We start from the raw sequence: 12,935 nt of genomic DNA, 5'->3' as shown, positions 1-12,935 counted from the left end.
GCAAATGCTCTGCAGTCAGCTGGCAGAAGTGGTTCCCTCTTGTCTCCTTATAGCATCTCTTTCTCTCCTCAGCCTCCCTACCTCTCTCTCTCGCTTCCTCTCTCTCTGCCTTCCTGTCTCTTTCTCTTTCTCTGTCTGCCTTGTTCTAGAACAGGCTTACAGGGTGTTCCCCCCACCCCCTCTAATTTTCTGGTGAAATATTTCTTTACAAGAATTAGACCATTTTTTGTATGGGTTCCTTTTTTTCCCCATATTGCTTGAGAAGCTTTGAATGGACATTTAAAAAATATCTAAAATAAATAATTTCAGACAAGAAAGTTGTGTGCTATTCAAAGACCAAATCATCCTTTCTGTCCTTATGTGTACACCATGCAGCTCTGCAGCTCAGCTGGTAAAGAATCCACCTGCAATGCAGGAGACCCCAGTTTGATTCCTGGATTGGGAAGTTCCACTGGAGAAGGGATAGGCTACCCACTCCAGTACTCTTAGACTTCCGTGGTGGCTCACACGGTGAAGAATCTTCCTACAATGTGGGAGACCTGGGTTCGATCCCTGGGTTGGGAACATCCCCTGGAGAAGGGAATGGCTACCCATTCCAGTATTCTGGCCTGGAAAATTCCATGGAGCAACTTTCACTTCCCTTCTGTCCTCACATGTGTGACATACAGCAGTCTTAGATCCCTTGCGCCTCCAGGACACGCCTGGTTCGTCATCACTAACTTCTGTGGTGTAGGTCAGCATTATGCACAGTACTCCTTAACAAAACAGTCCTTTGCTTATATACCTTACAGGCTGTAATTTTCTTACATTTTCTGTCATTAGTGGTTGTAACTTCTTTACAGAAGGGAAAAAGTATTTCAGTTTACGATACTGTTTCTTGTATTTTTTTAGTCTGTCCCCAAGAAACATCAGCTAACACTAAGAAATATTTTTGTAATTTCCAATCCCATTAAACTTAGTGATAATATGAAGATGAAAGTATTCTCATCTAACTACTTATTTATTTAATAAATAAAAGAAATTTATTAACTTTCTTAAATAATTTATTTATTAAATAAAAGAGAGATTGATAAGTATTCAGAGTCACTGAAGGCATCAGTCCTACTGTGTCCCTGGTCCTGAAATGTGACTCTTTACACTCAGATCATCTTTGAAGGCAACCAGCATTATATGCTTCAAGCCTTGGTTCCTAACTCAAATTCAGCTAATTTAAAACTCCCTCTTACTTTGTTTTTTTTTGCTGTCTTTTAAAAAATTATTTTTTTTACAAAGACATAACATAATAATTGACCATATTCTCCTCATTGTACATATCATACCCCTGACTTGTTTATCTTGCAACTGAAAGTTTGTACCTCTTAATTCCTAACCACCCTCCCCCCCAAGCCTCCTTCCCCTCTGGAAACTAGCTTTGTTCTCTGTACGTATAGGTCTGTTTCTATTTTGTTAAGTCATTTTTTCCTTAGATTTTACATATAGGTGAAATCATAGAGTATTTTCCTTTCTCTACCTGACTGACTTCGGTTGGAATGATACCTTCTCAGTTCATACGTATTGTCACAAATGGCAAGATTTCATTCTTCTTACAGCTGAGTAATATCCCACTGTATGTCTGTGTGTGAGCACATGTGGGTGTGTGTCTACGTATCACATCTTCTTTATTCATTTATCAGTGGGCATTTAGGGTGCTTGTGTATCTTGACTATTGTAAATAATGCTGTGGTGAACATAGGGATGCATATGTCTTTTGAAATTAGTGTTTTGGTTTTCTCTGGATAAAGACCCAGTAGTGGAATTGCTGGATTGTATTGTATTTCTGTTTTTAGTTTTATTGAGGAATCTCCATACTGTTTTTCATAGTGGATGCACCAATTTACATTCCCACCAACAATGCATGAAGGTTCTCTTTTCTCCACATCCTTGCCAACACTTGTTATTGGCTGTCTTTTTGATAATAACCATTCTAACAGGTGTGAGATAGTATCTCATGGTTTTTATTTTCATTTCCCTGATGATGTTGATCTTTTCATGTACCTGCTGGCCATCTGTACATCTTTTTTGGAAAAATGTCTATTCAGATCTAAAATTCAGATCTACCCATTTTTTATTGGAAGTTTGTTGGAGTGTTGAATTGTATGAGTTCTTTCTTTATTTTGGATATTAGCTCCTTATCAGATATATTCTTCACAAATATCTTCCTCCATTCAGTAGGCTGCCTTTCCATTTGTTGATAGTTTCCTTTGCTCTGCAAAAGCTTTCTGGTTTAATGTAATCCTATTTGTCTATTTTTGCTTTTGTTTCCTTTGCACAAGTAGACATTTCTAAAAAATATTGCTAAGACCAATGTCAGAGAGCATACTGCCTGTGTTTTTTTCTAGAAGTTTTATGGTTTCAGGTCTTATGTTTAAGTTTTTAATCCATTTTGAGTTTATTTTTGTATACAGTGAAGAAAAAATAGTCAAATTTGCTTCTTTTCATGTAGCTGTCCAGTTTTCTCAGCACCGTTTATTGAAGAGATTATGTTTTCCCCATTGTATATTCTTGCCTCCTTTGTTGTAGACTAATTGCCCATGTAAGTGCAGATTTATTTCTGAGCTGTTATATTCCAATCATCTATGTATCTGTTTTTGTGCCAGTGCCACACTGATTTGATGACTGTAGCTTTGTAGTGTAGTTTGAAATCAGGGAGCATGATGCCTCCAGCTTTATTCTTTCTCAAGATTGTTTTGGCTCTTCTGAGTCTTTTGTGTTTCCATATGTATTTCAGAATTGTTTATTCTAGTCCTGTGAAAAATGTCATTGGTATTTTGATGGGGATTCCACTGAATCTGTAAATTACCTTGTGTAGTACTAGCATTTCAACAATATTCTTCCAGTCAGTGATCGTGGCATACCTTTTCTTCTGTTTGTCTTTTTCAATCTCTTTCAGTAATGTCTGTTTTCAGAGTATATGTCTTTAACCTCTTTAGTTAGATTTATTCATGGGTATTTTATTCTATTTGATCTGATTGTAAATGGGATTTTTTTTTTTGAAGTTTTGAAAACTTTTATTTTATATACAAAGAGCTAGTATTATTTCTGCCTGAGGTTGATGTGCTGGATGAGCCATCTAAGGAAGTTTGGTTAGTCCAACTTAATGAAGCCGATGTCCTTCGCATACTGGCGGAAACACTGGCGGCACATATTGAGGCCGTATTTCCGGATCAGACTGTGCCGGTTTGAGCAGACCCGGCAAGAGCGAGAACCCTGGCCGAATTTTCTCGGATGGCTCCAGTAGAGGTGCTGGTGACCCATGTTGCTTTCTCGGCTGCAACGAGGTAAAAGGGTTTTTTGTTAATTTCTCTTTCTGATAGCGCCTCCTTAATGTAGAAATGCCACAGATTTATGTGTATTAATTTTGTACCCTGAAACTTTGCTGAATTCACTGATGACTTCTAGTATTTTTCTGGTAGGATCTTTAGGATTGTCTATATATACCCTCATATCATCTACAAGTAGGGACAGTTATACTTCTTCCTTTCTAATTTGGATTCTTTTTACTTGTCTGATTCTTAAGGCTTTCAGTTCTGTGTTGAATAAAAGTGACAAGAGTGGGAATCCTTGTCTTGTTCCTGATCTTAGAGGAAATGCTTTCAGTTTTTCACAGTTGAGTATGATGTTAGCTATGGGCTTATCATTCATAGCCTTTATTAATTTGACATATGTTTCTTCTATACCCACTTTATAGAGAGTCTTTATCATAAATGGATATTGAGTTTTGTCAAATGCTTTTTCTGCCTCTGTTGAGATGACCATATGGTTTTTATTCTTTGATTTGTTAATGTGTATTCACATTGATCAGTTTGCAGATTTTGAATTAGTATTGCATCCCTGGAATAAATCCCACTTGGTTGTGGTGTGTTATCCTTTTAATGTATTGTTGAGTTTGTTTTTCTCAAATTTGTTTGAGAATTTTTGCATCTATTTTCATCAGTGATTTTGGCCTGTAATTTTATTTTTTGTGATATCTTTGCCTGGTTTTGGTGTCTGGGTGATGATGGCCTCATAGGATGAGCTCAGAAGCATTCCTTCTTCCCAAATATTACTCAGTAGTTTGAGAAGAGACATGTTAACTCTTCTGTAAATGTTGTTAGAATGCACCTGTGAAGCCATCTGGTCCTGGACTTCGTTAGCTGGGAGTAAAACTCCACTCTTAATAAGTATACTAACTACTATGTTTTTGTAACTTACTTGTACCACTTGCCTTGCAAAGAACACAATTATAAAGAATCTTGTGCCATTGTTAAAAGCATCTTTAAAGAAATCAGTTTAAATTTATCAAAGTTTTGTTTCGCTCATATGTATAACTATCAGTTTCATGTAAATAACAATTTACCTTTGTAGACCTTTCTCTCCTTCACTATCAACTTTATAAATTTTTGTCCTGCTTTAAAATTTCTGTCCTTAGGAAATGAGCTGTCGTTTTGACTCTCCCTTTCACCTACAGCTGTGACATTCCAGAGCCCCATTCAGTTTTTTCTTCCCCGTTTATTCATATCTTCTTTCCTCATTCAAAGGGTGAATCAAAACATAAGTTAAACATGAAACTTTAAAGAAACTATTTGTGGTTATTTCTTTTCCACAAAATTCAAATCCATTCTGATACTAATATATCCATCTTACATGTCTTTCTTCAAAGACCCAGGACTCTTCCTTTGTTTAAATGGCATGTAGCCACACAAGGGGCCTTCCTGCTACCTATTTGGAAAGTGTGTGGAAGTTGAGCGAAAGAGTAGCAGAGAAGCACTCTCAGAGCCCACATTAGTGTTGCTCTCCGTAGCTCATGCTTACATACATTTATAGACAAGCATGAAGCCTCCAAAGAGGCTTAAAGTAGGTGTACCAGGTAAAAAAGAATATTTGTCTGTATTTATTTGTGCTTATATAAATATACAGTCCAAACAGAAAAACATTAAAAAAAAAAAAAACCAAAAAAACAAACCCAGTCATCTTGGAAGTCCAAGAATTTAGAACTGAAGGAAGCTAGGATATCAAATAGGACACCGTTTCTTTGTAGCCAAGGCTTTGGGCCCCTCCAGTGTGATGGGGGGAATGAAACACAGTGGCTAATAGAATGTTTAGTGACTTGATAGACCTCCAAATGAGAGGAGAGCCTCTCAACCCAGTTCAGAGGGATCATTTCAACAAAGGTTTCTGTAGGTTAAGCCCTCTCCAATTTGCAACCCCTTTCACAAACCTCTAGTTCTGCCCTCTTCCCATCACCATGGCAACACTTCTAATAACCGACCAGAGGGGAAGAAGCAATTTTGCAAATGTGACCATCTCCTACTCTCAGTTTTGCCGCTTTGTATGTGTTTTCTTCAGTTAGCCTGTCCTGTGGACTTCTGTTCTCCTCTCAGGATCTTATTATGTTATAATAAATAGCACCTGGCCATTAAAATGGGAAAGCCAGGCCTGAAAGCTTTAATAACTTGGCACTAAGTATTTCACTTGGATCAGTGGTTCCCAAGTGCCAGTCCATGGCCCAGCTGCTTTAGAGTCGATGAGACCCTAGTCCAGACCAGGCGAATCCCAATCTCTAGTCATGGTGCCCAGCAGCCTGCATTCTTAATGTTCTCCACTGAGGTGCCACCAGATGTGCCACTTACAATCAAAGAAAGGGTGTCCTGTCTGATATCCTTGGTTCCTTCAGCTCTAAATTATTATACCTCCCTAATGACTTTGGGGAATTTTTTATGGGCTGTTTTTCTCTTTGGACCATATATTTATACAAGCACAAATAAATATAGACAGACACATATTTTTTACTTGGTATGCCTGTCCTGAATAACCAGCATCCTGACTCGGTCTATATATCCTATATAGCAAATAGATGAAGAATAGATGCAGTTCAGTTCAGACTGCATGGATGATAAAAGGAAACTATAGGATCTGTTTTAGACAAAAAAAAAAGAAAAGGAAAATTTAATCGCAAGATGGCCCCACCCTTAGTTATCATTAGGTAAGATATGAAAGATTTCAGAATTTCAATCCCACTCCTAGGCATACCCGAAGAAAAACATAATTCAAAAATGCATGTGCACCCCAGTGTTCTCTGCAGCACTGTTTACAATAGCCAGGATATGGAAGCAACCTAAATGTCCATCAACAGGTAAGTGGATAAAGAAGATGTAATGTATATATATACAGTGGAATACTCAGCCATAAGAAGGAACAAAATTGGGTCATTTGTAGAGACATGGCTGAACCTAGAGACTGTCACACACAGTGAAGTAAGTCAGAAAGAGAAAAACAAATATTGTATATTAATGCACATATGTGGAATCTGAAAAAATCAGCATAGATCATCTTATTTACCAAGCAGCAGTAGAGACACAGCCATAGAGAAGGGACCCATAGATACCAAGGGGGAACAGAGGGGTGAATTTGAGAGACTGAGATTTTTATACTATGTGTAAAATGCTAATGAGATCTTACTAGAAATCACAGGGAACTCTACTCAAAGCTCTGTGGTGACCTAAATGGGAAGGAAACCCAAAAGCTGGGGTGGGGGGAATATGTGTGTATATATAGCTGATTGACTTTGCTATACAATAGAAGTTAACACAACATTATAAAGCAACTATAATTAAAAAAAAAAGTCAGAATTTTAAAAATACTAGAAAGAAAAGAAAGTGAAGTTGCTGAGTCGTGTCTGACTCTTAGCGACCCCATGGACTATAGTTTACCAGCTTCTCTGTCCATGGGATTTTCCAGGCAAGAATACTGGAGTGGGTTGCTGTTTCCTTCTCCAGGGGATCTTCCCAGCCCAGGGATCGAACCCAGGTCTCCCACATTGCGGGCAGACGCTTTACCATCTGAGCCACCAGGGAAGCCCTAAAAAGAGAGTAATGCAGGCCAAGGTGGGTATGAAACATCTGCCGTTTTCAACTCTCTTTCCCTAGAGGCCCAGTATAGACCCCCCAGTGCTGATTGGCTGTCCAGCTTCTCAGCACTAATTTTTCCGTGATTGATACTGCGTCTCCACTGAAAAGGATGTAAAAGCTGTCACAGCCACAAATAGAAATGAGTGGTGACTGTGTATCACCAGCTCCCATCTCTGAACGCAGGCCTGTTGCTGTGCCGTGTGCACCATCGGGTTTCACTGTGGTAACAGTAATTTCCATAGATGCCACTGGCAGCCAGTCTGCAGTTTGAAATTTTCCGGGTCACACTTGTCTGCTTGTTTCAGTTTAGTGACTTGATCCGAAACGTTTCCAGGTGATATCCTCACCATTTATTCTGACTCTGATACAGTCTGCAATGGGACTTTCAGGAAAGATTCTCTGTCGTGTTGTCTGGATTCATCACAGTCATGTGAAACTCATCCAGAAGTGTGTTATTTGCCTGCCCTCTGGGTTTCAGTGCTTCAGTGCTTTGCTGGAGAAAGGAAAAAAAGAAAAATTTGTTTCAGAAATTTCAGCTGAGATGACTAGCAAATGGTTTTGAAGATTGATTAAAGTTGGTTTAAAGGTTGGTGCCAACCTTCTTAAAGAAAGGATCTTAAACTGTTCTTATCTTGCTTGCTACACCATCTGGCCTTCTAAGCAGTGCAGTGTAGGCTTGGTCCGTTGAGCAGCCGAGAGTTCTGGCTTCTGACCAGTACAGACATTGAAAAGGCGGGAAGCTCTTCATACAGTCCTTTTATATCAGTGTCATTAATCATGATGAAATCAAGTGGATTCTTGCTCAGACTTGACTATTTTCCAGAATTTTTCCTAAAATCACTTGAATATTTAATTGGAATAATTCATAAACGTTGATGTGGCCCCCAGATCGTCTTTGTCATTGGTGCTTCTGGAGTTGATCAGCGTTGAAATGGAAACATTGGCTTGCTGGTTTGCATTTTATTTTTTCCCTCTTTGCCGGAGAATCTCTGCTTCCTAGAGGAATTGTTCCCATGCTCCAGGCCATACAGTGGTCCAGCTCAGATTTCCAGTAGGTGGAAAGAAAGCCTCATGAGCTTTTAAGATCCAGCATTCCAAGATCTAAACCTGGACAGCATATTAAAAAAGAGGAAGCTTCGCTTTGCTGACAAAGGTCCATATAGTCAAATCTATGGTTTTTCTAGTAGTCAGTGTACAGATGTGAGAGTTTGACTGTATAGAAGGCCGAAGAATTGATGCTTTCAAACCGTGGTGCTGGAAAAGACTCTTGAGAGTCCTTTGGACAGCAGGGAGATCAAACTAGTCAATCCTAAAGGAAATCAACCCTGAATATTCATTGGAAGGACTGATGCTGAAGCTGAAGCTCCAACACTTTGGCCACCTGATGCAAAAAGCTGCCTCATTGGGAAAGATGCTGATGCTGGAAAAGATTGAGGGCAGGAGGAGAAGGGGCGACAGAGGTTGAGATGGTTGGATGGTATCACTGACTCGATGGACATGAGTTTTGAACAAATTCTGGGAGATAGGGAAGGACAGGGAAGCCTGGCATGCTGCAGTCCATGAAGTCACAGAGTCAGACAAGACTGAGTGACTAAACAACAACAAAAATGATCTTGCACTGCTACAGCATATATATTTTTACATTTCATTTTATCTTTAAAAGCTATTTTATCTTATAGAAAACTTGGAAAGATGCTTAAGAGGAAAGAAAAATTATAGCATAGTCCCAGATAAATTGCTGGTTATAACTATGATATGTTTCCTTCTAATCATATATCTACCCATTCCATATTAACAAATCCTCACCCATCACTTGCTCTTCATAAGGTACTAAAGAAGGCTCTGAAGTTATTGACAGTTAACCAGAGACCAGTTACATTATTAGGGAACTCTCATTAAATCCAAGGGGATAAAACAAAATGCTAAGAAATTTGTCTCAAATAACTTTAGAGATCCTCTGGTTTTGGCAAAGGTATTAATGATGAGGGAAGTGGCTTGCAGAGAAAAGGGTCATTTTCACCTTGATTCTATAAACTACATAAAGTGTGTAAGTTACTATAGAAAAAGGAGAAGCAGAGGTACCCTAAATGATGTAGTGACACTTTTGTTAACCTTGGGTTAGGAATATGGAGAGCAAAGAAGAGCATGGGAATAACCTCAGGAAGACATTCTTCCTCAAGTTTTTACCTTCTCCTCTGGATCTAAAGGCAAGGAACTAATATTAAACAGTCGAGTTTTATTCTATAATGGCACCCATTATTATCCCAAGAACACTCCATTTTCTTCAGGTAATTAATTGGAGTAGGTTAGCTGTCAGGAACCCTGGAGTAGATGCCCAGTTTGAATTGACTCACCCAAATGTTTCTGATCCCTTGGTGAGTCCCTTACACGCATCACTGCTGTGCCATTTTCTCAACTATTGGCCCAGAGGAGCTCCCTGCCACCCTGGCACACAGTGCTAGATCTCTTACCCTAATGAATGGTTGCAGGCCGGACCTGCAGAACTAATAGCTACCTAAGTCAGACCGGCGGCAACTCCCTTCTTTCACACAAATGGCTGCTGTGCCTGAAAGAGTTCATTAGCGAGTTTAGTAATAGCCCGTGTGTGTGTGTGTGTGTGTGTGTGTGTGTGTCAGAGAAAATTGTGTGTGTGTGTGTGTGTATGACAGAGAAAACGAGCAGACTCCTTAGGCTTTGGGTAACTGCAGTGTGTGTGTGTGAGAGAGAGACAGACGGGCCACTCCTTGTGGCCTCCTCACCTCATCTCTCTATGACCTTTGTGAGCATAACAGTGTGGCTTAATAAAAGCCCAGGAGCCCAGACTACTTCCATGGCTGTGGCTGAACTGCTTTCATAGGCTTAGCTCTACTGAGACTATAGAGACTATAATGCCTTGAGATTGTAATGGAGCCCAAGTGAAGCTGTGGGCATGAAAGTCCTTTGAAGCCACACAGTGCTGAGGGTGGAGGGTTCTTGGGGGTTTTTAGATGACTTGGGGGTAAATTGGATCTCCCAGCCTGTGACTTGGCTCTGAGCCTCTAACTCTCCAGTCACCCCTCACCTTGATGGTCCACTACTTGTAGGACCAAGTAGGCAAATAGTTAGACCTCACCTTACTGGTTTTGCCTATAAAAACTGCCTAAGTAAGCATTCCCTGGGTAACTGGGGTCCTATGTGAACAGTGGCTAGCCTTGGGAAAGGTCCAGATGTGTTCAATTGTCCGATAATTCATAAAACTCACTTTTAAAAAGTCAGTATAGGATCAATTTCCTTGGGAAGGCAAAATTAGTCCCAGGAGGCATGTGGGGAGAAGACAGAAGTCGACTGAATGGAACAAGGAGGAAATAGGCACGCAGGCCTTCAAGAGATGCTGAGCATCCTTGGGCTGGCAAGGTCTAACCTCTGGCATCGACTCTAATGCACCGAGTCCAGAAAGCTCAGTGACAGCAGGATTGTAAAATCGGTGGCAGGAAGCAGCTCTTAGCTTCAGGGGAGAAGCGCATTTAACTGTCTAAAGAGGAATCTCTGGGTCTGTGGCGAGGAGGCCAATTAAGCTGATATTAATCTGAAACATCTTCGTGCTCGTACAAGTAGAGAACTTGAATTCTGGTGCTTATGTTTTAATAATCTCCTGTTTCTGTATTTTATTCCTTAATGAAATGCCATTTTTCAAATCTAATGTGTTCTTCCAGTAAATACTCTTATGAAGAGCTTTATTTTTTCATTCAAACAGTTTTAAATCCTAAGATATATAAACAAAGGTGTTTATTGTTACATTGCATTAGTGAAAACTTCAAAATAATCTAATGTTCATCAATAGGGCATCTATTATGTAAATGGTTGGCCCATCTGTATAATAGAATACCATGCAGTACATAAAAATAATGAGATGGAACTACTTATAGTTAGGAAAAGATGTTTGTGGTATTGAATTATACAACTGTATTTTTAGTAAGATCCCATTTTTATAAATATTGAATATATATGACCAAATAAGCTTAGAAATGCTCTGTAAATAATAGTCATCAAACTGTTAATGGTGTGTTCCTCTAAAGGCAAAAGTTGTAGAGGAAAAATTTCATTTCCTTATCCATGTATATATGTACTGATCTGTAGCATATGGGTTTTTTACAGTTTTTTATTTTTCTAGAATTCAGTTTCCTTTAAAATTGAACGCCAGCAGAAAGAAAAAGATTTCAGAAAGAAAAGATCACTAGAGGCACCAGGTACTATAATTTTCTTAAACCGGATTCACTGCTTCCCAGATTAAGGCAAGAAATTTGAAAAACCTGAAAAAAGCAGAAATTTCAAAGTAGGCAAAATAGGCAATGGATGTTCCCCAACATCGTCTGCTTAAGAATTTGAACTGGAGATACACAGAGCCTCTCACTTGGATGCATCTCAGAGGCGTTGTCCTGAGTGAGAGAAGCCAATGTGTCTAAAGGTTCCATAGAGTAGGACTCTGTTTATCTGACACTCTCAATATGGCAAAGCTATGGGGAAGTGATCAGTGGTTACCGGGGTTTGGGAAAAGGGATGGCAGAAGGCAATTGCCTTTGGTGAGGGATTCGCTCTGTATCTTGATTGTGGTGATGGTAAACATGCCACTTACATGCCAGAATTCATAGAACTAGTCACAGGAAAGTGCGTTTTACCCTCTGCTAATTTTTAAAAAGTAAAGCAATCAAATAACAGGGAACCAAGGAAGACTGTGTGTCTGACCCCCACACAGAAGCATGGCTGTGGTCTTCCAGTTGTTCGGCGCCATCTAGCCATCCACTCTGCAGGCCTCACTCTCCTTGACTGAGCCCCAGAGGCAGCCTTACCCTCACCTCTGCCCACAATCAGTTCCTCCACCCACAAACCATAAGAGATTGTTCAGTTTCTGTCTGAGTAAATTACCCTCACCTCTGCCCACAATCAGTTCCTCCACCCACAAACCATAAGAGATTGTTCAGTTTCTGTCTGAGTAAATCCCGTGTTCGGAAGCCTAGCATCTTTCAAGACTTTATGTTGGATTTGCATATATACCTTTTATGCAACTTCCTCTCTGTAACTTCCACCAGTGGAATCTTATCTAACTGGTAATAAGATAAACTACGTCCAGCCTCTTGAAACAGCAGACACTTCTGTATACTGCAGTAACATCTCCGCTCTCTCAGCATCTCACGTCTCCTCCTCTGAGCTGCCTCTTTGCTCATCCGGCTGCATGCTGGTTTCCAGACACTCCACCTCTCCGGGCTCTTTTGTCTGCCGTCTCATTCACCAGCATCCCTCTGGAAACACAGGGGCCAGAGTGAATGTGCTTCTCTGTCCGTCTGTGGTCTGACAGTAGAGCTGGCCCGGCTCTGTCGCTGATGTTAACGGTTTGTCATTTGGTGACCCTGATGGTCGCTTTTCCATCTCCAGAAACCATATCGCTCTGTGGACTTGAAGTGTGCACACAGTTCCTGTTTACGCATGCTGCTGTGAAACCCCAACTCTCATCCCATTCTGCAGGAACAGGAGCTTTGTCTTTTACTGCAGAATGCCATGTGTATCCTGTTCAGTGGTGTCTTCCTAGAGTGACCGTCCCAAACTATCCAGACGACTTTGCCTCCTGCAGGGTTCTGGTGTCTGGCATATCTACCTTTCCCTCCAGCCTCAGGCTCAGGCATGCCAAGTTTTCATCTGTGCCATCTTCATCTCCTAAAAGACTGGAAGAAGCGAGAAGTCTGAGTATCATGTCTGACCCATCACTGCTGACTCACCAGGGGCGTCTTCTCCCCAGGAAAAGAAATGCCAGCCTGTCCCCGAGCTTTCCTCTGCTTGTGTTCCTTTCTGAAAAGATGGCTCTTGTGTTCTGAATGTTGTCACTCTTTATAGGTGACTGTTAATTGTACATAATTGTACACCGGTTTAGGTGGCTGGGGCAGAATGGCGCCGCCTAAATGCAAGTTATCACACTAATTAGCATCACTGCATACCCAAGCAGGTTGGAACCCTCCCGGCCTCCTCCAGTATGCCATA

General features: G+C 40.4%; 2 protein-coding genes across 11 annotated transcripts in view; one reads left to right on the top strand and one right to left on the bottom strand.

Moving 5' to 3' along the window:
- The window catches only part of ULK4 (unc-51 like kinase 4), a 509,803-nt gene that overhangs the window by 432,720 nt on the left and 64,148 nt on the right, over positions 1-12,935 (top strand). The gene's annotated exons all lie outside the window — the stretch shown is intronic.
- LOC129635263 (40S ribosomal protein S29-like) lies at positions 3,021-3,331 on the bottom strand. Its single transcript, XM_055558103.1, has one exon. It carries the CDS (start codon positions 3,292-3,294, stop codon positions 3,124-3,126), a length of 171 nt encoding a protein of 56 aa, XP_055414078.1. The 5' UTR covers positions 3,295-3,331; the 3' UTR covers positions 3,021-3,123.

Source organism: Bubalus kerabau, chromosome 20 (assembly GCF_029407905.1).
Source record: "Bubalus kerabau isolate K-KA32 ecotype Philippines breed swamp buffalo chromosome 20, PCC_UOA_SB_1v2, whole genome shotgun sequence".
NCBI lineage: Eukaryota > Metazoa > Chordata > Mammalia > Artiodactyla > Bovidae > Bubalus > Bubalus kerabau.
This window is presented reverse-complemented; position numbering and strand designations above follow the sequence as displayed.

Excerpts from the sequence above, each read along its gene's own strand:
- LOC129635263 (XM_055558103.1), bottom strand. The coding sequence starts at position 3,294 with ATGGGTCACCAGCACCTCTACTGGAGCCATCCGAGAAAATTCGGCCAG.